Source organism: Ambystoma mexicanum, chromosome 4p (assembly GCF_040938575.1).
Source record: "Ambystoma mexicanum isolate Mex_15411 chromosome 4p, UKY_AmexF1_1, whole genome shotgun sequence".
In the NCBI taxonomy this organism is placed as follows: Eukaryota; Metazoa; Chordata; class Amphibia; order Caudata; family Ambystomatidae; genus Ambystoma; species Ambystoma mexicanum.
In genome coordinates, this window is record NC_090927.1 from 1,142,486,809 (window position 1) to 1,142,512,040 (window position 25,232).

A 25,232-nucleotide genomic window follows, 5' to 3' on the forward strand; every position below is an offset into this window, starting at 1 on the left:
GGCACAAAGCACTTGAGGATGGACACACATACCATTCCCAGTGAAAATAACTTTTTCAAAAGATCTTTTCACTAAAACCTTTCTTTAGAAAGACCGCTACGTGACAGTACGGAGAGGCATTTCTAAAGCGAACTCTCACGCCCTAACTCTCCCAGATTGGGTGACCAGAGGTTGCAACATTAGGGAACACTTCGCACCTCCATGTTCATTCCCATTACCTTGAAAAGGTAAACTCAGTCTGGCAACTGTCCTGGGTCCCAGCGATGGAGGACCCATTCCAACCAATCCAAATCCACCTTTCACATGGGGATATCATTTGTTGCAAGGTCCAATCATCTCGCTAGGACCCTGTAATATTGTAGATTGGTACTAGTAGAGGTGGTCCTAGGAGGAGCCCCTAGACATGGCTAATCAAATAGTTCCCATATGTATCCTACCCAAACTGACCAATGTAAATGTGTTATAGGTTTCTAGGAAGGAAACTGAATTTATGACGTTACATCGGGATAAAAGCGGGTGACATGCTTAGAGGGTTCCAGGTCATTTCATTGCGGGATGTATTCTCGCAGGTTTTTTTATTGCGATTTTTTTAACGAAAAAACATCACTTTTTTAAATTATTTTTGGGGGGTTCAAACCCCATTTTCTAAAAAAAAAAAAAAAAACGATGGGTTTTTTCAAGAAAAAAAAATCAGTGAAAAAACATCCTGCGATGAAAGGACATTGTACCTCTTAGAGGACAAGTGCACCGGAGGATACCTGGTTTTCCTATGCGAGCCCCTGCTAAATAAAAGTTGTTGTGTTAGGCAGTCTTTGATGATAATTGGGGTGACTGCCAGCAAGCCCCACCCACCTATACAAAGTGGTAGCAGAGGACAGTTGCTAGGATATTTTTGTGAGAAACCGTCTCGTCCCGCCGCATGTCTGAGGGGTAGTGTGACGACCCACGTAAATCAATCCCTAAAACCACACGTGTGTAAAAAGGTCGACGGAAGCTGTCTTTGGAGGAAAATTCCTGCCTGCTTCCCGTGGGACACCAATCAGAACGGACAGCAGAGTAGCAAGTTGTGGGAGAGTCTGTGTCCAAAAGACTTCAGTGGATCACAGAGTGCAAGTACAGACTCTGCAATATGGCAAACGTGGGGAGGAAATATCTGTTTTTGTTTGATGCAAGGATACCTGTTAGGTAGTCAGTTTGGGCGGTCAGCTTAGACAGTCAGCTTAGCTTGTGGATGAAAAAACTTTAGAAAATAAAAAAGGAAAAAAATATATATAATTGTTTCCCTGCGAGTTAGGCAAGTTAGCTTGGTTTATGGATGATTATTCAATGGTTTACCTGGATATGTTGGTTAGTGGAAGAAGCTACCCTATACCGCAGAAGGTTGTTTCCTGTTTTACCTCAAATAGGTGCATTTCTATAAGGCAATGTTATAGAAAAGGGACCACCAGATTTATTGGAGTTTTATTGAATGTACCGGTTCAGAGACAGGAAGGCGACCGTATATATGTTATGTTGCGTTGCGTTTGTCCTTGTGTTTGGATCATAAGCGGACACAACTATTGAAAGATCGAGCATCAAAACTTTATCCTCCACGGTAGTGGTGACATCAACAGTGAAGGTGTTTAATAGGACTTGAAGGGTACAGAACACGGTAAAACTTTGTGGGTATTTTGCCAATTGTGATTGAAAATCAGTGTTGTGACATTTGGGTGGAGCTTGAGAAGTTTACGAGTGGAATTGTGCTTTGCGCCTTAAGGGTGGCGAAAGCCACAAGAGTGGCAGTGCGCAGAGCACATCTGCATTTTTCGTGGTGAGCCAGAGAGGCTAGAGAAAACATTTGTTACATTGTATTGAATAAATTGGATGTGTCGAAATCCCGATTTGAGGTTAAGTATTGATAGTGGATAGGTAGATGCAGCGTATCTTAACAGTAGCCTCGACTACTGCAATGCAATCTTTCTGTCTCAACCTGCTTGCCTATTGCATCAGCTGCAGGTTCTGCAAAATGCAGTCGCTCGCCTGGTGAAAAGATACCTCTCGGTCAGCATGTCTCCAACGCTCGGCGAGACCTCCACTGGCTGCCCGTGCAAGCTTGCATCCACTTCAAGGTCCTGTGCATTATTCACCGGGCTCTGAAAGAACAGGGCTGTCTAGCCCTGTAGGAAAAAATCCAACGCTACTGCCCTGGCCGTGCACTTCGCTCTGCAGGGGCTGGACTTTTAAAGATATCTGCCCATCGCTGAGAAAGGATCTGCGGTCGAGCCTTCTCTATCTCGGGCCCTAAGTTGTGGAATACTCTTCCAGAAGGGATCCGCTGTTTGCAGGACTTTGGTCTCTTTAAACGGAGCCTGAAGACCCATCTAATTGCCTAAATGTGTGTCTGCCCACCCACGATTCTAGATAGCACAATGAAGCCTTTTGTGAAAGAGCACTCTATTAATGCGATTGATTGATAATGTTACATAAGGGGACAAAAACCAGGGATACACCTCTTCAGCATATGTGTAAGTCCCCCCCCCCGCCCACAGTATCAAGACAAAATATGCAAGTGTTAGGGGAATGGACTCGCGACAGAGGGCAAGTTAGCAAAGCCATGGCCAAAGACAGAGGTTTTTCCAAATGTGTGCAACAACAAACGGTCACTTATTTGCAGGCAGTTTATAAGGGGAATAAACTGAGCAAGCAATTGGAAAATGGTTCAGGAAGAGGAAGGGGGATTTGGTTTGGCGGCATTGGAACCTGAGCAAACGGGACAGGGGGGGACGAACAACCTTCAGCTTCCCCTCCCCAAACAGCTGACATAGACACAGCGCCGGAAATCAAGGGATTTTACCCTAGGAAGAAATTAAAAGCAGCTGTGGGATACACCAATGGGATACGCCAATCCCACTTTCACACCTACAGTGTATAGTGGCGAAAGCGCACCCGATGGCGCAAAGCAAGCGAGTAAAACAGCGCAAGACAGTAGCACCGAACGTTAAGGAGAATGACTTCAGGAAAAAAAAGGGCTTAGTGAAGGCCTCCCAATCGATCCAAAAAGAAAGGGGTGGAGGTATTGGTGGCTAGCAAACTAAACTTTGTCCTGAAGGCAGAATCTGGTGATCTATTTGTGATGGTTAAGGGGGAAGTTAAAGGCAATATAGTTACCTTGGTCTCATTGTACTGTCCGAATGACGGGCAAGATCAATTTTGGGATGCAATCAATGGTAAGATTCAATAGTTTATAGAAGGTTCTATGATTATAGGAGGTGATTTTAATATGGCCATGGACCCTGACTTAGACGGAAAAAGAGCGGATCAATATGTCCCGTATGCAGTACAAGCATGCTCTCCATTTTCAACAGACCAATGCAGATTTGGGGGTGGTGGACTCACTTACCCAGGTGTGTGGTCGGGACTCCTAATTTACCTACTACTCGAAAGTGCATGGCACATTCTCAAGAATAGACTATCTATGGATTCAAAGTCCATTAAAAAACAGAGTGCTGGAATCAACCACGGTGTCCATACCATGGTTAGACTACGACCTGGTGAAAATCAGAATAGGGGAATGGTCATCAGGTAAACATGATACTAGATGGCCCTGTAATGACCTGTTAAAAGATAAGGAGCTAGCACAAACACTGTTGAAGTCAATTAGATAATGCTTTCATTTTAACGACAATGACCGAGCGGGGATTCCGGGACTATGGGAGGCATTTAAGGCTATGATCCGAAGGCCTCTTGATAGGAATGGGAGCCAAAAAGAAAAAGAGTAGCGCAAGAGTTGGCTCTTAGGGGGAAAAATAAGAAAACTGCAACTAGGGGGGAAATTAAAGTCCCAAATGGTGCCAGGTGATCGGGATAAACTTCAGAAATGCAGAACCAATTGAAAGCCCTTTTGATTTATCAAACGGAACGCAAGTTGGCGTTCTTCAAATAGAAATACATGGCAAAGGGGGAACAAGCTGATAAAATTCTAGCCTGGGGGCTAAGGGAGCAAGGAAATGCCACAATAAACCAGCAAGAGGAGAAAAACTCTTTATGATGCTGAGATAGCAGAGGAATTTTGCAAATTTTACTAAACCCTTTATAGGACCAAACACAGTGAGGAGGGGTCCCATATTGACCAGTTCCTGAAAGCTCTCCCCATCCTGTGTCTGCCACCAAATAAAGTGGCTGCGTAAGAAGCCCCTATTACCATGGAGGAAGTAATTGAAACCACTGGTAGTATGAAAAGGCACACGGCGCCAGGAGGAGGATGGCTTCACGGTCCGATTCTTTAAAATGTTCCGCTCCACTTTAGCCCCATTCATGACTAAACAGTTTAATAATGCGTTGGAAACAAGCATGTTCCTGAGATTCATGCTAGGTATCGAGGTATGGTTGGTGAATGGTTTAAGTCGTTCATAATGCATAAATTGATATGAGTTTGAGGTCACATGGAGGGATTTGTGTTTTCCGGGTGTTACATACTGGTTGTTCCATTAGAGGTGTATGGAATAGTAGTTATTGGGTTTGGGTAATTAGTACATAACTAGTTTACTTGGTTATTTCTGAACTTGCTGCGTAGTTAGGTATGGTTGATGGACAGCAATTGTTTTAAGGCACTTATTCATTATTTTTTCTATTTTTTCAAAAATGTAGTCTTTCTTCTATGTCGATCTTCTTTTTAAATACATACACATTTATCTTTAGTACATAACTAGTTTACTTGGTTATTTCTGAATTTGCCGCGTAGTTAAGTATGGTTGATGGACAGCAATAGTTTTAAGGCACTTATTTATTATTTTTTTATTTTTTCAAAAATGCAGTCTTTCTTCTATGTCTATCTCCTTTTTAACTACACACACATTTATCTTTGGTGTCTTTTTTATTTTGTTTGATTTACTCACTCAGTACCTGTGTGCTTAGTTAGCATTAGCTGTGTATTTGGCAGGTTGCAGGGAGTTTTGTGCATTCTTTTAGTATTCAGTGCCGGCGGGTCACGTGACTTTATCATGTGACTACCAGGAAACAGTATAAAATGAGCCAGGAAGTGTGTTGTGGGTTGGGATCTGTTACGTGTAAATTGGAGAGGAGCCGTTGAATCTGAGGTGAAGAGGTGCGCTTCTGGAAGTAAGTTTTAGCTGTGTGGATGTGTTTATATTTATTTATGTTTGTATTGGAAAGGTGGTGTTAGTTTGTAAATGGTATATTTTGTGTTTGTTTTTTAGTTGCATTATACATATCTATAATCAGCAGGATGCTTTACATTGGATGCGGAGTACTGGAAGTCCTGAATTTGGATTGGATTGGCTATTGATTTGCCTTAGGTAAATAATATATGTTGGAAGAGTTGCACATTTTAAATTTTGGGTTTTCTTTGAGGATTTGGGCTTTTTAACTTTCTGTGTTAAGTTGATGTGTTGGCACAAAGATGAGGTGGTGGCACAAGGTTGTGGATTTTGGTGATCGTTGAGCTGCACAGATTAGTTGCCAATGAGTAATAGGTGTTTTTTGAACTAGTTGTTTAGTCATTAAGGTTTGGTGATTTAATTACGTGTAATTGGAGCTGATAGATATACTTTGGTATTCCAGAGTTCGGCAATCACATTTCACTTGTTGAGGACGGCAGGAGTATTCGCAGGGATCCTGGTTATGTGTACGTCGTGCACAGACAGATGCACAGACAGAGACTCTATTTTCTTTGACAACATTCCCACTGTGAGGTACGTACGAATAAGTGTTTTAGGTTTTAATGCATTTTGAGATTTACATTTGGAGCCATACCAGTTGTACCACTGTGAATATACAACCACTTGTGTATGCTATGTAGAATTGTGGTTCGATTTATGTGTACATAATTATTTAATGTATTCTCTTTATTTAATGTGTTTAGTTTGTCCAAACTTTTAATGATATGTGAGATGTCCTCTAATTGTATATATATCTATACTTGCAGATATTTTTGCTCCTGAAGAAGGGGATAGTCCCCGAAACGCGTAGAGCTTGAAGCTGCAGTTCAAAATTGGGAGCTTATTTCTTTGTCTGGTTTGATTTGTTTTTCATGCTGGCCATATTGGAAGTCAGTTGATAGCTTTTTTTCTGTACTTTTATGAAGATATTTTGTTACCTATGTTCTAAATTGACAATTCTTTCTATATATAAAAGTGCAAATGTTATGAAATTTGACTGATTTATTTCAGTTTGTAAGGTGTGCAGGGGACGGGAGTGTCTTTAAGTTTAGACACTTTTTGTTTTATGTTTAACACATGCTCCAGTGTCAGGGCGTGTATTCCTCCCCAGCACCCAGAATTGTAATAAAATCTCTCTAAATAGTTATTTAGTTTTTGAGTAATTAGGTGTGCTCTGATAGATACTTCTTCCTGAGATTCATGCTCTCAGCCCTAATAGTAGCCATCCCGAAGGAAGGAAAAAACCCATCCCAATGCCAATCTTATTGCCCCATCTCCTTATTGAACACGGATGTAAAGATCATGGCAAAAGTGGTAACCAATTTAGACTCCTTCACTTAATGACCTCTTTGATCCATGGGGACCAGGTGGGGTTTATCCCGGTCCGTCAAGACTCTAATAATATAAGAAAAACAATCAACTTAATATAGGAGGTGCAAAATAAGGGAATGAGGGCTTATTTGGTTTCAATATACTCAGAGAAAGCCTTTGACCGAGTGGAGTGGTGCTACATGGGAAAGGTCTTGCAAAAGATGGGGTTTGGTAGTAACGTTAGGCACTGGTTCTTAGCCCTCTATAAGGACCTGGTGGCTAGGGTGGCAGTGAACGGCACTATATAAGCACCTTTCCACGTTTCCAGAGGAACTAGGCAAGGCTGTCCCATTTCTCCCTCGATATATGCCCTTACAATGGAGCCCCTGGCAATTGCAATTAGGGACAACTGAAAGGTTGCAGGAATTCAGTGTGGGGGGGTTGATTTAAAACTTTCTGTTTGCAGACGACATCCTATGTTACTTAACAGATATAGAAAAATCCCTGCCTGAACTTCTCACTCAAATAAGAACATTTGGTCGCTTCTCAGGCCTGAAAATACTCAAGTCAAACGTTTTGCCCTTTGGAGCCAATGACTAAGCAACTAGAGGTAAGAGAGCTATCTGTGGGATGAGAATCGAGAACACAGCTACTCCGTACTTGGGAATTAAATTCCCAGGAACCTCACAACGCTGGTAGAGTGTAATTTTACTCTCATGTTGGAGAGGATTAGAATAGACCTAATAGGCTGAGCCCCCTTAACACACTCATGGTTTGGGCGAATGGGGACAGTTAAGAATAAGGTGAATGTTCTTCCTCGGTTGCTATATTTGTTTACTGCTCTTCCGACTCCTCTCTCGGAATCCTTCTTTGCCATATTAAAGGTGATGGCAAATACATGTATTTGGAAAGGGAAGAGGCCTAGAATTAAACTGCCTACGTCAACCCTCCCTTGAGATTTTGGTGGCTTTGGCCTCCAGCATTCTGTTGTATTATAAAGCGACCCAAATACGAGTCGTGTTAGAGCACCTTAGGGTTAAGTTAGGCACATACGGGACCTACATCGAAGACCTATATACCCACCCAAAGAAAGTCAGAGACTGGTTGTAATCACCAACAAAAGCTATCCCTGATATAATTAGGAGACACCAAACTCTTGCAGTCCTGTGGAGTCTATGGAAAAAGGGTCAATTTAATAACCGCCTCTCATCCTGGCCATCTCCGCTAAGTTCGGTGTGGGGGTCCCCGCTGCAGGTTGGTGGGCTGGGCTTTCGCCACTCACAAAAATGGTCCGACAAAGGGCTAGAAAGAGCTGGACAACTGTTCTTAGTGGCCCATTTCATTGAATTCCAATTGCCTGACTGAGATTCTGGGAGCTGAATCGTTGAGTGTATTTGAGTACATGTGCCTCAAAGGTATTATGTCGGACCCAAGATGATATTCCAAGATTTCATGGCCCCTTACGCCCTTTGAGAAAATCATTTACAAAGCCACATCAAGAAAGGGAATACTTTCTAAATAATACAAAGTGATGGTCATGACGGAGCTAGAAGGGAGACAGAACTTTGAGCAATATTGGGCTGAACAAGCAGGGCGGGAAATTTCAGAAGCTATCTGGGGTAAGATATAAAAACTAATGTTCTCTGGTAATTTGTATGGAGCGATGGAGCAAAACCTCAAAGTATTGCACTGCTGGCATCTACTTCCCCTAAAATTATCCAAGATGTTCTTGGGATCTTCCCCTCTCTGCCCCAGGTTCATGGTAAAACACATGTGGTGGTCATGCCCAAACTTAAACGTTTACTGGTCCGAAGTCATCAGCTGGATCAAAGACACAGCGGGAATATCCCCCAACCTGGAAAGTTTACAAGTACTCTTGGTTTTTCCGGGTGAGGTTAGTAATGATCTAAGATTCCCAAAAATTAATGAAGTGCTGCTGAGAGCGAGGAGGGTGGCCTTAGCCCAGAAATGGAAAAGCAACTCCATACCTCCAGAAGAGGACTGAATGAACAAACTCTGGAACATATTCACGTATGAAAAATTGTTGACTGTGGTTAATGATAGTGTGGAATTGTTTTATGTTTATTGGGGAATCTTTTTAAATGGGGAAGTGACAGACCGAAAAACTGACCTCTGACACAATACCTTCTATGATGTGCAAGGCTTGACCGTAGACCAGGCCATCTTTGCAGGGGAAGTATCGAGGTATGCAATCAACCAGTGCTGCCATAGATTTTCGTTGTTCTGTCTAATGTAACTGATCCACGGTCCTGACTGGTAGAATGGTCATTGTGTGTGACTCACTGTAGGGTTTGGGGGTAGGGATGTGGGGTTTGTTCAAGGAGGTTTAGCAATGTTTGTGCTGTAATTCAGTAAAAATGCATTTCCTAAAGGAAATGTCATTAAACGGTTTATAGTGATTTAATCGAAAACAAAAAGGTCGAAAGTCAAATGGTTTAAAAAAAATAAAGGTCGAATTTTATATGCTTTTTTCGAAATGGGGGGTTCCCCCACCAACCCCTCAACCCCTTTTTTTAACTTATTTTTTTTATTCCCGGACCCCAAAATAAATATATAATTAAAAAAAAGAGGAATTCGACTTTTTTTTTACATTTATTTTTCGACATTTTTGTCTTTTGGCCTTTTATTTTCGATATTTTGATTGCACACCTCATTTAACATCTAGGTTTAAAAAAAATATATCCTCAACTCTCAACTACAGTGATGATATTCTGGTGTTCGATAAAGACCAGGACCAGCACGACCACACACTGGCAAGGGTGTGCATGGCACTGGAGGTGGCCCATCTAACGCTCAACAGGGAGAAATGTGAATTCCGGAAAGACACCCTTCGATTCTTTGGGCATATGTTCTCAGTTTAGGGCATTATACCAGCCCCTGAGAAAGTGGTGGCACTCAACAATGCAAGCCCGCCCTCCAACCTGCTCATTCCTAGGGCTAGCGAGTTACTGTACCTGCTACCTCTACATTCAGCACTTTGCATCTATGAGTGAGCCGTTAAGGGCCCTCACGAAGAAACAGGTCTCATTCAAGTGGTCAGAGGTGTGTCAAGCAGCTTTTGAAACCATCTGTCAGTGCATATTGTCTACTGACAACATGGTCTATTGCAACACCGAAAGGGAAATGGAGCTCACTATGGACGCCAGCATGGTGGGACTCTGAGCCATTGTGGTGCAAGTGGACCGGGAAGCAGCAGGTAAACGGCACATCGTTGCATATGCCAGCAGAAGCCTTTCAAAGACAAAGCATACATACTCACAGGCCGAGAAGTAAGGGTTGGCAGTACTGTGGGTCTGCGAACACTTCCATTTGTTCCTATACGGCAAGCAGTTCACTATAGTGACTATTTCACCGCCATCCCATCACCTCATCAACGGGCCGATGATCGCTGACCAATACATACATTTCATAATGCAAGCTGTGACCCCGATGGGTGTTAATTTTACACAGATTGTGCAGAAGACGGAGAACGGCCAGGCAAACATGCTTAACAGGCAGGGGAGAGCACCTTTCCTGATGTGAAACGAGGCATTGGGAGCCTGATACTCGTCAAAGATGAACTTACCTGCTCCAAGGAAGGACTACTCTTGAAAGGGGCCAAGATCATCATCCCTCAGATACTACGAAGAAGGATACTAGAATTAGCACATGAAGGACACCGGTGCATAGTGTTCACCAAACGATTGCTGAGACGGAAGGTTTGGTTTCCCAAACTTGATGCGCAAGTGAAAGCCATCCTCAAGCACTGCCCCACTTGTACAGCCATCAACCCACATACCAAACCAGAACCCCTACAAAACGACAGACCTACCCGACAGAGCATCACCATTGACTTCTTTGGCCCCATTGATGGAGGTCAATGCATTTTAGTGGCCATGGACACGTACTCCCGATTTCCAGAGATTCAACTGGTGAGCTCTGCAGCAGCATTCCACACCACCTCTGCTCTAGACAGGGTGATCACAGCTTATGGGGTGCAGAGAGTAGTCAAGTCAGGCAAAAAGCCCCCGTTTACAAGTCAGGACTTCCAGACGTTTGCAGAGTAGATGGGGTTCAAGGAATGGAGGAAACACCTTTCAAATACAAACCAAAAGGGACTACAATATTCCCAGACATTTTTATGAATGCCCAAGAATTAATTCTATCCCAAAGGGCAATTTAAACTATTGTGTGGAAACCCCGTTTACAAGCTATGTCACTAAAGATGGACTGCCTGTAAATGAAACTTTGCTGAAGTGTATTTTATGTCCTAAAATTCACAATTGTGCAGAACTCATTTGTCTCACAGTAACCAATGAATCTCCTGAGTTTTCGAACTAAAAAATGAGATCTGTTTGTGAGCATAGTATACAACGTGTCTCACATATTTTCAGGGTTTGATAAACGTCTTGATCTGTGAAAACCATAGTTGAAACAAAATCTTAAATAGAGTTTTCTACTCCTCAAAGTGTAATAGGAAGGGGGCTAGTTTCTCCACTCCATTCCTACGAAAATAATATGAATTTAAATAACCAATGTCATTTTCCCAAGTAATATTGTGCAGAAGTAGAAGGATTATGCCTCAAGTAGACTCCTAATGCCAATTAAAGTTAACTTGTGGTTTCCTTTTCCATTTCAATTTATAATCTCATGCTTATGTGGCCTTTATTTCATCTGGAGATGTTGCTTTCAAAAATAAAAAAAACTCTACCAGGAACCCTAGCCTATAGAATAAGGCTAACCTAGTTAGCTGCGACAAACGTGTGCATCTATTTCCTAACTAGTGACCAACATTTTGTGATTAAATCAGTCCTATTTTAAGGGAATATTATCTATGATGCCAACACTTGTTGACGGTTTCAGAGGGGACCAAACAAGGTGAATTCTTTTGTTTCAAACATTCCAAGAGTGGTTTGGCCTTTTTAAATCGGACAACCGACTAAAGTGTGTATGTTTATATTGACAGGATATTATTCTTTTGCCAGGAATACTGATTCAGATTTGCTTTTACACGTATGGATGTTGGTCTACGTTGTGAAAGTAAACACTAGTGAGATTTTAAAAGTAGAATGTGCTTTTATTCGTTAGAAAAGCTGCCTGTATTTATGTGGAATATCGTGGGGTTATCACCCCAGGATTCGAAGTTTAAGCGATCTTCTTAAACTTCTTGATTTTTTCCAAATAGAATAGAATATTCAGATTAAACACAGCCCGTTTCTTGTCAAAAGAGACATTGAGATGGTAAGGGGTGCACAGCTGGGAGTAAGTCCCATTAGGAATGCTAGGAAGAGCAATTGAAAGCATGGGAATCTTGGAAACTTATCACCACGTGTTGCCTTAGCCCAGTGTTGATGCAGAAAAGCAAAGACGTCTCCATGGGTCATATGGAGTGCCAGACAAATGTTTTTAAACGCAGCATCAAAGACATGGGAACTTTCTGTCGGAAACAAACACATACATTATGATTTATCAGTATGAACTAAAATAGACTGGGCCATGGTGCCAGACAGCCTTGCCAATTATAAACATCACTTTTTTTTATTAAAAGCTCTCCCAAACGTTTTGAATTATGTGCTTTTCTGTAACATACCACATTTTTATCTGATGCGAGTTTTACAACATGGATCAAAGCCATAAAACATATGAAGCACAGAGTCTCCAGCAGATGCGTCCTTTTAATTTTAGCTCTGTGGCAAAGTAACTTGAAAACAGCGAATACAATCCAATTCGAAGCATGGCATGTTCGAAGGCGGAAGTTGAGAACATAATCGTAGATCAACAAGTCCCCCTCTCCCAATAACAATATTTTGGTTAGTCATCCAATCCCATATGGGTTAACCCATAAAACATGCTCTAATGCTATATTATAAGGTTGGAAGAGAGGGGCTCACTGGGAGCACCGACACCCAGAAACCTCTGGAGAGGGAGGGGGCGACACCCAGAAACCACTGGTGATGCACATTTGTAAAGGTTTGAAGCCATATTATATCTCCATTAGAGTACTGTTGCAGTTGGAAATGTCCTCAAGTGTGCAGTACTAAATCGGAACCCACTCGCATGTAAAACAATCTGCAATTGTAATGCACGTGACTGATGGAGTTTGGACGACTACATATGGGGCCACACCCGGGGACAGCATTGATCCCGCAGAGCCAACTGCAATGCCAGAGCAATAAATGGTATATATTTTTTCTACCCCTGCCAAGCGCGGGAGTGTCACTCTGGCCACTCCCCGTTTCATACATGCCAGGGCAGGGCAGGTGACGTGAGTTTTTGCGTCACTGCCCCAACCCTCTGGAACTCTCTCCCATCTTACATTAGAAACGAGCCACCCTACACCGCCTTCAAGAGACTACTAAAATCCTGGTTGTTTGACGAACATGACTCCCATTCCTCGACCTTGGTGCTCCCGGCAGCCTGTGCTGATATATGATATTTGAGGTGGTTATTAATAACACGCTTAATACCCAGAGGTTTCTAAGCGGGACCCGGGGATCGAACCTTTGTTGCTCCGTGTCATCTTGCTTCCAAGGCGAGCATGTTGCCGCTGAGCTATCCTTCCGAGACTTCTCTCCTTTGTACCTGGTGTGTCTAACGACCTTATACTGATTTGCTTTATTCTGCTATTCATTTCTGTGGTACAAACACTGCGATACCTACAGGTTTGGGTGTTACACAAATGTAATAAATGAGCATGCAATTCATATAATTGTGCTCAACTTCAGGCAGTTCATGGTTTAGGAATGTACCATTGTGGACATTGAGGGGTATCTGCAATCAGAGCATGACCAAGCAGAGCGATTTCTCAGCAAGAGGCTTGCAAGTGTGAAGTGACCAAACTAGTGAATCAGGATAGTCACTGGAATTATCATAAACGGGAGATGTTTTACTGGATTGACATTCACTGCCTCCATGTTGGAGATTAAAAGCTGGGTCCTGGGCGGTGAAGCCACCACAGATGTACAAGAGACACAGTTACATAGATAAGATCTGTGATGGAAATGTCCACTGGCTGATGCAAGAATACTACATGTGAAACCAGTTCCAATCTTGTAACCAACACAGTCACAAGTTGTTTACCTTACTGTACTAAAGCAAGATGCACCACAAATACCTTGGCCTTAAATCCAGCCCTTGCTCTGGGAAAGAAGACTGGAGAACCCAGCACAGGAAATAAACTGCCTCAGAAGACCAGGCCAACGAGAAGGACACTGTGTGAAGAGCAAAGCTGCTAAAAAAGCATACAAAGGAAAGTTCCTGGGGAGAAGCAGACACACTGGAAAACAATCTAGGATGGGAAACCAAAGCAACCATAAAGACGGTCAACTCAATTCCTGAGATCAGACAGCAGCAATACACAATGGTTAGCCAAGTCTGGATTGGCTGAGAACTTGAAGGAAAGATTCATCCATACATTCCACGCTATAGTCAAAATAAAGCTGAGAAATTGCCAGCCGTGACAGGACAAAGTGGGAGATCTGCTGCGGCTCCAGTTCAAAGTGAAGAGGAGTTATGTGCAACACTATCTCTCACACCAACAGGGTATCTGCTGTATCCCAGCGAGCTCAAACCAAAAGGCGTGCACATCTGCCACCCTCCACCAGAGGCCCGCCCACCATTCTTTAGTAGAGCACTAACGCCGAGACATAACTGGATGCATATCCACAGTTGACAGTATCTACATGGCAAAAAAATAAATAAATAAACTATCACATTTCAGCGAATGAGCCACTGAGGGGGCCTGGAAAGTATTGTCCATTTTAGCAAATGCCAACTGCATCAGAGCAGAGTCACCAGAATTTGCAAAGAGCACCCAATACTAGAACTAACTTTTTGGAATGGGAACTGGAACTCACTGTGTATAGACAGACCGAACGAACAGAGTCGGAAAAGTGTGAATCGAGACCAAGCTGTGCCTGATGTTCTCTAATGCTGTGGCAGAGCGAGAAAGAGTGCCAAAGAAAGCTAGTCCACCAGGAAGTCTGCTCCCGGTGGCATAATCCCAACTTCCCTCGATGAATCCTCAAAGAATAAATCACGTTTCCTGCACCAGCCTGTATGGCCTTTTTCCATGCCCAAGGTTTGTTCCTTCAGAGCGGTGACCATCTTCTTCCTTAGATTCCCCATTTTCTAACCTCAACACGTGGCTAGTTTATGACCCTGCCTCCTAAGTGCAGGGATGCTACTTCCATCGACAGACTGTTTTATGAGGAGAGGGACACGAGGGTCAGATGGGTTACTGCTTGTCAGGGAGGATAAGGGAGGTGCAGTGTTATACAGAGTCATGTGCATTCGCATCCATTATCCATTTAGCTACCCACATTAAGTGGGTTAAAAGGAATACTGCATTTGTATTATTACTGAAGTCGCATTTATTCAGCATTATCGCAGATTGTAAAGATTTGCTTTGGGTCACCGCAAAGTATATTTTTATTCATGGGAGATTTATACTAACGTCAGGGGAGAAAAATGTCAAGTTGCCACATACAAGTCAGCCATAAAGTCACTCGCCACCTCAGTTGTACACAGAACACGACCGACATAATTTCTTATTCGCCAAGAGTCACTTGCCAATTGCAGTGGCGAGTGCATATTTTGAGCCCTGCTAATGTTCCCAAAAAAGATTAAATGGAAGCAGAATCGGTCATCCACTCCAGAGAGCAAAAAGATTTAGCAAGATCCAAGCACCAACGCCCCCCCTACCCCCTTGCGCCCAGGTCATAAAATGGTTAATAAAAGTGACATTTATCATAACAGCGTTTAGAGCCTTGAGGGATCAATCATTTAGTGCTATATAATCCACCAAAGTAGTATTGTTATTATCCGGTCATTTAAAAGTTTAGTAAGTGTGAACCATGACAAACTTTCTCTAGTTGTGCAAATTCTCATTGCTTGGCCCAAGTGCCAACCTTCTCCTTTCAGCATTTATGCCTGGGCATCCCAGGAAGCAACGCGGGCTTGGTGTAACAGTGACAATCGCACCGACTCTCTCTAAAGCCCTCTAGAGTGACCACATTTTATTTTGTACCCATTAACTGTGTCAACAAAACTGACCAATTTTCAATGGAGACTTTTTATTCAATACCATTAAAGCAGGAGCACAACCATATAGCTATTTTCCTTGGGGATCAGAAAAGCCAACTCAAGTTAAATTGGATTTTTGGCACGGGAAAGTATACGCCCACAAATTCTGCTCCACAGCCCCACGATTCACCCGTTCCTGCTAAGGGTGGAGGTAGTGTTTTCTCAATGGACTGAAAAATCCACTGTGCATGCACTTCTCTGCCTAGCAACGCCGGGGCCAGTATAGGAGCAAATGGCTCAGTTTCTGACACTGGTGTTTAGCTAGGCAGCTGACCCCAGACAGGCTACGATTGACACTGTCCTTTCGTTCATCTCTCATCTGGCAGCTTCGGGCATTCATGTCTTGTAGGACTTACTTGCCACCTAGCTGTCCGCTGACAGCTGTTCCTTTACTTGGGCGAATGCAGTCATTAAAAGGCATTTCGCAGGTCTACTACATCTTTTTCCACTGGTAAGCAATCCTCATCCAAAATGGGATTTAAATGTGGTCCTCACCGCCTTATGCCTTAAACCATTTGAACCCATAGCAACGGCGGATCTAAAGTATCTTTCATGGAAGGTTGTATTCTTGATTGCAGTGACTTCGGCAAGGCGAGTAAGCGAGCTTCAAGCTTTGTCTGTGGAACATGCGTTCCTCACATTCCATAATGATAAGGTTGTGCTCCGCACTTATCCTTCTGATTTTCATTTGAATCAATCTATCTCATTACCTGTCTTTTTTCCGAACCCGGCTTCAGATGCCGAGAGAGTATTACACAATTTAGATGGCAAAAGAGCCCTGACGTTCTATCTTGACAGAACAACTGAGCTCAGGGGCTCCTCACAACTCTGACGTTCAGAGACCCGAAAGGGAAACCCGCTTCAAAGGCTACTGTCTCCCGATGGATTCCCTCCTGTATCTCTGAGGCGTATACCATTGAGGGCCTTCAACCTCCGAAGGGCATTAATGTCCATCTTGTAAGTGTCAAAGCGGCTGCTGTTGCCTTCCAAAAATATATGTTCCCTGGGAAACCATTGCCAAATCGGCTACTTGGGCTTCCCCCTCAGCTTTTTGTAAGCATTACTGCTTGGACCTGAGCTCCAGGGCCGATGCTCAATTCGGCCAGGGTGTTCTTAAAAACCTTTTTCAGTAAGGAGTTTCCATCCACCCGTATTACCTGTGAGGAGCGCTTGGGAATCTCCCACAAGTATGGAGGAAAGGGGACGGGATGTAGGAGTACAACAAAGTTACTGACCATAGTGACTACCTTAATCCTAGTCCATAGTCTCCTTTCCTCCATACGCCTGCCCGCCGTCCCCTCTAATAAGTATCCTTTATTATTGCTTAAATGGTCTTCGACCTGGCGATCGAAAAGGGCTGAAGGGCGATGCAGAGCTCACAAGGGCAGGGTTACGGCCACGTGCGGTACCCTGCGTAAAAAAAGAAGGACAAACATTTTCATTTTTTATGCTTTTTGACAAAAGTGCTCTGGTCCCGCCAATCTTTGCCATTACCCCATTTTTACATCTTTACTTAGGCATACATGGACCTTCACATATTTGTTCTTAGGCTCTGGATTACAGACTGAATTGGTGAGCTTATTTGCATTTACCTTGCGAATTGACTATCGGATACAACAACTTTCTTTATAGGGTGCTGGCCTTCGGTATTCTTAATTCTTTCTCCATTCTTATGATGCATGGGTGGGGAGGGGATGCCATAACTCGCGCCTTGAAACACTTGTGTATAGGCGCGTTACTAATGCCATATCATAACACAGCCATATGCACAGTGCAAGGAGAATATCACTAATCATTTTCTAATCGGAGCCCATTAGGCTTTGCTTGGCTAGGTGGGTGCAAAACCCTCACTCCCCACCCTTCTCTCTGCTAATTAAGCATTATGCTTCTTGATTACACAGTACTACTGTCATCATTTTCATGGTTTTAAGGAGATTCGCCAACTCTTCATGAATGCATTATAGAAGCTCTAAAAACGATCTGTACAATTTTTGCTTTGTTTTTGCCCGCTTCTGCAGACATCTCTCTTTGTGACATTTACTAATTGGTATGTATTTTGATTGATTATTTTGTATCTTTTACTTCATGAATGTACATTGAATGAATTTATTATGCACTGCTGATAGTGATTTTGTTTTGACATGTTTTTTCATGTGGGCATTGCCTGTGCCTTGTGATCTGGCCTATTTATTGCTTCAAATGTATGTCCAATAACAGCCTTGAGGACGACATAGAAGGGGTCGAAACACGTGTCGGCTGAACAACATTGGCAAAAGGTCAATTAAAACTCTATGGACATATATTTTGCTGACAGCCGTTTTCCTTTATTGAATACCTTTCGACTGGAAATAATCTAGGGTAGAGCGCTGACATCCAAGACCCAGCTCCTGTTTTTTATGACATAATTAGGCCTTACGGGTGGTCTACGGGTTCTGGAGCACGCAGCCTCCCGTCTCACTAATTACTTTGCACTGCCGACACCTCCCTTGATCCTCTGCTGCAAGGCTTCCACACTCTTCTGTACTGCCGATCTCCATGGCTCCAAAATCCCCCAATCTCCCTACCCTGAGAATCTTGCCTGAAGGAGGACAGGTCTCTTCCGCTTTCCAACCCTGCAATTACAGAGCTTTACGTGTGGGACATTGTACTCTCTCATGCTACAACATATTGTCATGGGGTGGGGGGGAGATATGTGGGTCTGTCGTCCACTCATATCTGCAAAATATTGAACTATGCCTCACTCTACAGCCTAATGCAAACAGTTATCTACTGACCAAATTGGGGATCTCTTAGAACAACGAAAGTCAAACTAAATGACAGATGTATGACAACAAAGAACTAACCAAACTGTGGAAGGCAGTCAGTGTCCGCTGTGAAACTGGTGGATATACTCTCCTACCCTCCATCCAGTGCTCCGACCCCCTGAGCCCAACCCCTTCCCCCCCCCCCCCCTTTCCATATTCACCACCCTGAAGTGATTTATCACATTAACTGTGCTACAAAGCAACAATAAGCAAATAAAGGGAAGTGGTCTGGATCGATCGCTGTACTTGGGTAGGTGGGGCTGCCGGGCCACGCAACGTGAGCTATCTCAAGAGCCACAACGCCGCAGGGAATTCACAGACATTCTTGATTCACTTAGAAAATTGCACCAATTGAAGCCCTGAGCCCCGACTGTCTTGATTACTTAAAAAAGCAACAGGAGAAGGCGAAAAATACTTTTTGTAGGGGCAGCTAATCTACATTTTCACAAAGGACTAAAAATCACAGGGAGAATCATCTTTGAAGGTGTGATCTTACCTTGGAAAAGCGGGCGTTTATCCATTTTGTAAATGTTTTCTTCTGCACGTCGTTATGTTCATCTGTGAAAGGAAAAAGGACGTAAAGAATGAAAATACATTTAAAGCAACACAGGATCATTTCTACATTTTCTGTGGAATTAAACAGAACTATATAGTTGGGACTGAACAAATCAATAAAGTAAGCGAAAATAAAAACTGATCATAAATACTTTGGGGTTTACGTATCCAAAAGGTACCACTGTATGCAGAAATAATCCCCTTGGATGGGGACAGAAGAGACAAAAAACGAGGATAGTATGACATACCAGTCAGGATTGTTTGGAAAGTGCATTATAAAGAGGTCTATAATGAAGATCCATTACATTAAATTGAATAATATTAATGATGCAAGTCAAATATATTTAAGTGCATCATGTGGAATATATAACTGTGCTTCGTTGTTCCCATTGAATCTATGGATGGTTATCATATGAAACACCTTCACATTTCCTTTAGCCGTCTTATCTGGCATTTAAGACAAAAATGGCTTTTATATTGCCAACACTGAACCACATCAAATGCCTTTCGTTACCCAACCCTGTGCTAGCTACCCCATCCGTTGGCGTCAGGGCCCAGAATCAAGCTACCACAATGCCCCACGGGTTCTTTTGTCGAGATCCTGCCAACCCCATTGCGGTGACTCTACATTGACTGGCCACTACGCCAGAGCATTCTACAAGGTCACCCGCTGGTTCCTTCAAGCTCTTCACAATGCAAACTATTTTCGCAAATGTGCTGTGTGTTTAGTAAATAACCTTCACAAAACCTTTAGAATGGAACCAAAGAGCCTGGAACACCCGGCACACTACATGAGATTTGGAAAGAAAGTGGGATTGAGGCACAGAACAGGTGCTTAAATGCAAATGCAGGCTTCCCGCTCACCGATGGTCCCTTCCCATGGCATCCCTTTTACGTGTATCTGGTCTATTGAAATCCTTCAGCTTTGGGCCAACGAATACTTTTATAACCAATATACACATTTTTCTAAACAGAGGATGGTTCATAACTTGGTTTAAATCTAGACGCCCATCTTCCATTGTTACAAAAGACGACTTTGCAAGACATTCATGAAAAATTGTCTCCACAGTTAGTCTGTAAAGCACACAATATTTACATTAGTCTGTTGAAATTGTCCTACTTTTCCAGGACCCTAGGTACCAAAACAATGTAAGCGTCCCAGAGAGTTACTAATCTTGTGCACTAACCAGAGTATATGGGAAATTAGGAGACCCAAGTCAAGAGACTCACCAAGACAAATTCCTACACGCGAGAGAGTGATCCGTAATTGGCAGATCACACAATCAACAGGAAAAAAGGCGGGAATTGGAATGTTGAACCGATCGACAGTTCCCACATTTTATGAACGTGTTTTTAGTGTTACATGCGGGTGAAATATGGATGGTACACCTGCAAGTGGCAGACCACTCTGAGAAAATTCTGGAAGATTGACAGATGGCGAGTGAGGCAGTTGGGTACATGTGGCAGCAGCAGAGAGGACAAGTGGGAACGGGAAGAGTCCAAACCTCCTATAGGAGCTCTACCAGGGTGCAATTGGGAGCGGGGGTCATGCAGTGGCTCGCTACTTGGAGCTTGGACTTGTCAAGGAGAGGGCCAGCAGAGATTGCCCCAAGTGTAGACTGTTGAACGGCAGTGCTCGGACCTTCCATGCATGAGTCGTACCAAGAGTCTACCATTGTGTCAGATTATAACAGAGCCCCTGGTGTAATTCAAGTCAAAATACAAAATCAGTGAGTCAAACAAAAATGCGGACATGACTTGACAACCCGATAGGTGTTCAGCCATGCTGCAGTGGATGTCGGGTTTCGCCACTTGGGAATTATTGCAGCATTGAGACTGTCATTCGGCAAAAGTCTCCGAGGTCCGAGAAGAAACCCCACTGTGTCGATATTAGAGTGAAGGTAACATTGTATGGTACACAGGAACATTTTAAAAATAACCTGTAACTTGTATTCCACCGCCTCCATAAACGGTCACCAAATTTCAAAGGCAACTGATCTGGCCAAACCCAAATGAATGCCAAAGAGTTTTTATAAATATTTCCTGTCCAACAAGATTGATGAACACATATGAGTGTTTGGAGACCCTCTAAACTGGTGGGATAAAATGTGGCTCACACGATCATCTGCTGTGAAGAAAAATGTAATTACAAAAATAAGATTGTATGATTCATCCCATCGGTAAGATCTGTAAAACATAGCCATGAGAAGCCATTTCTCGAATATGCACTTGTGTATGTCCAGTGCTTCAAATGGACAGGCACTTGCCGATCTGGAGTACCTGCACTTTTGAAAGGCATAGTACCGTCACTTCTCAGCAGGAAGCCAGTACATTTAATGCAGGAGCACTGGCACTTCAACAGTAAGCAGGCACTCTTGGATAGGAAGCACCTGCACTTCTGTGTTTTTATTTCGAGCACTGCAGGGTTCGAAATTATGATTCGAGGAGCAGGAGCTTAAACCAGGGCCTGGTTGGCTGGTATCACACAGCAGGCAAGAGCTACCTCTGGGGAGCCAGACGCCAGTACACAGCGCCCTACAAACCCAACTGCCACAAGAGATGCACACACTTCAACATTTTGCCCATTATGTACGACCATGATGTTTAAAAGCGTCATACTTAAATATTAATGTCACATATTCATGGTTGTAAGGCATCAATTGGCCTAAGGAGACAAAAGCAGCTCATGGTGGCTCTTGATTTCAACTAACGAGGCTCCCCTAGGCCGGAAGCAGGAGCTAAACAGCCCCATAGCTCCCAGGCATTTCAAAACCAGCATTGGGTGCGTCATACACAACCGCAGTCCACCGCTTTTTCCTCCTGTCCTTCACTTAAATATGCTGATCGTTGAGTGCCATGAACATGCCCCCCACCTTCACTCGCTCGTTCCTTTAACTTGAAATTCACAAAGATTTGCTAAGTGCAATGCAATGGCAGATGTTTTGTATGCGTCTCTCAGATTATTCCAGCAAACCTTGAAATATGGTCGTTTATCAGGGTTCGGGGGACAATGAATGTATTGTGAGTCGATTATCCTTTTCTTCAATCACGTGTTAAGGCACGAAATCTAAATAGTAATGTGGATGAGCAAATCTTGACCTCATGCCTGTTGTCCAACTAAACAGCCTTCCTTATAAACACATCTTTTGACTGTAATCTCTGTATTTCTGATCCATTTCAGAAGAGGATTCAGCACTGGTTAGACTTCTGTAATTTTGGATATGGGTTGTTTGACCTAAAAAAAACCTCGACCTACTGCCGATTTGACATAATATTTTTGGTTGGATAATTTTTTGACCCAATGCGGGGGGGGTGTGAAACCCCTGCACACCCCCCACCAACTCCCCTCCCCCGATTTACCCCACCTCAAACTATTCCCATACCCCACAACTTCTTTTTTTGTTAAATATACCATTTGATCTACCAAATTCGACCAAAAGATGCGGTCAAATCTGAGTAGGTCCAGTTGGCATTAGTTCAACTATGCCAATACTATAATTTTAGGGTGCCAATATCAGCCCAGCTCCGGCAGGACTTCGGTTCTTTTCTGTTAGAATAATAAAGTGCTATTTTGGCCATAAAAGATTCTGCATGCTGCGACTTGCTCATTAAGTTTTCAGTGAGGAAGATATATATCATTTATTTATTTATTTTAAACCAACCACTGTGGGAATGCAGGCACAATGTACAATACAGTATAGAATAGTTAAATCAGGACACAAATTAAAAAACTATTATTTGAACGTGGACCTCATGTCTGGTTCCCAAATTTGTGATCGGTCACTACTGAGTCGGAAGGAGTGTTTCAATGATGAAGGGGGCGTTTCAGTGGCAAGAAAATCCTATGAATAGTTACTAAAGGCATTCACCTGCTCCAGATTCACTTGAAACCGTATATGTGGTTTCTAAAAGATGGCCAGTTCAACACGACTCATGTGGAGGAACATATGGCAAGATATGGCGGTGCCAAATATCTCTAAATGGAGGTAAAGACATCTAGCCGAACTTGTATACCCCCAGTGAAATGGAAGGATGGGTTCATTGTGGGCGATTGAGGCCTACTGCCCCATACTGTGTAACGCTGGTAGAAAATGTATATTTCACTAACTGCCATTGAGCCCTTTTTATACAGGAAAGGGGGGTGGCAACTGATGCCTAGATATATAGCATCGCAAAATCATGGTGTTTCATTAAAGAAAGAAAAGAAGCTCTTCGAACAAAACACCTGAAATTCGCTGGATGTTGGACGCTATGCCATATTATCTCTAAGCCCGCCTTTCCCCCCCTCCCTGAATTCCACAGCCCATAAGGACACCGATTACATCAGAAAATAGGTGACTGATGGCATATCACTTAGAGCATGAGCATTTTACACCATGATGGGTAAGTTACCAGTGCTGAAGCTATATTTCAAGACCTATTGGGCATTATGGCAAAATGTAATATAGGGTCTCATTATTGGTCCGGCGGTAACAGTGCCAGTATTACCGGCGAATCGCCGCCGTACTCGTAAATATTTACCAGCGCCCGGTATTACAACGCTGATGGTCCGGAAATTCAGGCGCCGCTAAATAGTAATTCCCCATTCCCATAAAGTCCCATAGTACTCAGGAGGATAGCTCAGGGGCAACGTTCTCGCCTTGGAAGCAAGACGACAAAGAGCACACACAGTTCGATCCCCGGGTCCGCGCTTAGAAACCTCTTGGGTATTAAGCACCTTATAAATAACCCATCATATATGGGAATGGGGAGCACAAAAGCACTGGCACCATTAACAGTGCCGGTGCTTCCGTGACGTTCTGCCTACCGTGGCCGTTGTGTCCGGCAGGGTCAGACCTGCTGGGCACGGTGGCTCCAGCAGGCAGACCTGTAGTATGCCGGTGTAGAAACAACGGTGCTGGTAAGCTTACTAGCACCGTTGTTGCCCGACCGGCATGCTTGTAATGAGGCGCATACTCTCATTTTTTCAAGCATACGTAATGAGGTCAAAAAATATTTCTCAGTGTTGTAAATAATTACTGAATAACTTCAGAAAGTAATTCATCTACAATTGTATGTGCACACTGGACAATTCAGGACCTCATTGACTCTTATCCTGATAATCCTATGCTCTCAAAACATGCAACTACATTTGGTCATGACAGACCTTTACTGGGCAGCTACCGTAACCTTTTGACATGGTTAGGGTCTACCCCTCACTTGCTTATGCTGACAGCTTGTTGTGATACGAAAGGGAAGGGGTGTTATGTATTCATGTGATAAAAATCACACCACGCTTATCTCGAATATCAAACGAGATCTTCAGTTTAATTGGAGAAGCCCCCGAGGAGGCCAACTTCTTTCATTAACATCTTCGTGTATGGTCTCATCAACATTCTGGAACCATACACGAAGATGTTGTCATGGTTACAGAACCTTGTGTGCATAAATTACTTTAACATATCCTCACACCTCCCTTTCTAAATAAATTTAAATAAATTTTGAAAACTTTTGAAAATCTTAACATACAATTTCTGCTATGCTGTGCATACATAAATATATATATATATATATATATATATAACCAAATCTTAACTTTAAACTTCTGCGAACTTATAAAGGATACAATATATTTTAATGTTACCACGAGTGTAACATATAAGCTGGGTCCAATTCCTCAGTCCAACTTCTCAGTTTTCAAGTTCTCAATAATGCACAAAATCTTGTTTATGGTTCCACATTCTTTTCCTGCGTCTTGGTATTGACTGAGCATTGTCGTTCCTCCCTACATGCAGATTTTCCTGTACTTTCTCTTCCTGTGTACTTCCTTTGCACTTCACACTTGTTTCATCAACTTTTTCTTTGAAAGTCTTGTCTTGAGATGTTTCTCCATTCCATTCCCTTTCACTTCTCATTACTTCCTCCTCCTTTGCCAAAACAACATCATCACATGACCATTTCTTGCCATCCTCTAAAATCACAGATTTCTTTGAGCATTCCATCACCCTTTGGAGAGGACGAAATCTTGATTCTCCTTTCATTACACGTTTTGGTTCTCTCACTCTTACCCAATCACCTTTTTCAATTTGACTCTCTTGAACATGTTTTTGCTTGTCATAGTATCTTTTATACTCTTCTTGTTTTTTTCTTTACTCTGATGAAAATGTCTTCTAAATTTATCTCTGTGTTCTTTTTGTTCATCATCCAAGCAGGCTTAAGTCTATTTGTAGATATCCTTCCTCTCATCAATGTAAATGGAACTTCTTCAGTTATTGAATGTGGGGTAACTTTGTATGTGTTGAGAGCCTCCTTGAGTGTCTCTTTCCATGGTAAACCATTTATA

The 25,232-nt window shown here is 42.9% G+C and overlaps 1 protein-coding gene across 5 annotated transcripts in view; it reads right to left on the reverse strand.

Moving 5' to 3' along the window:
* The window catches only part of UTRN (utrophin), a 2,010,688-nt gene that overhangs the window by 1,719,260 nt on the left and 266,196 nt on the right, over window positions 1-25,232 (reverse strand). For all 5 annotated transcript variants that reach the window (XM_069606729.1, XM_069606726.1, XM_069606725.1 and 2 more), the window contains one exon: window positions 18,852-18,913. In XM_069606729.1, the coding sequence (XP_069462830.1) occupies window positions 18,852-18,913 (62 nt within the window). The remainder of the gene's footprint in view (window positions 1-18,851; window positions 18,914-25,232) is intronic.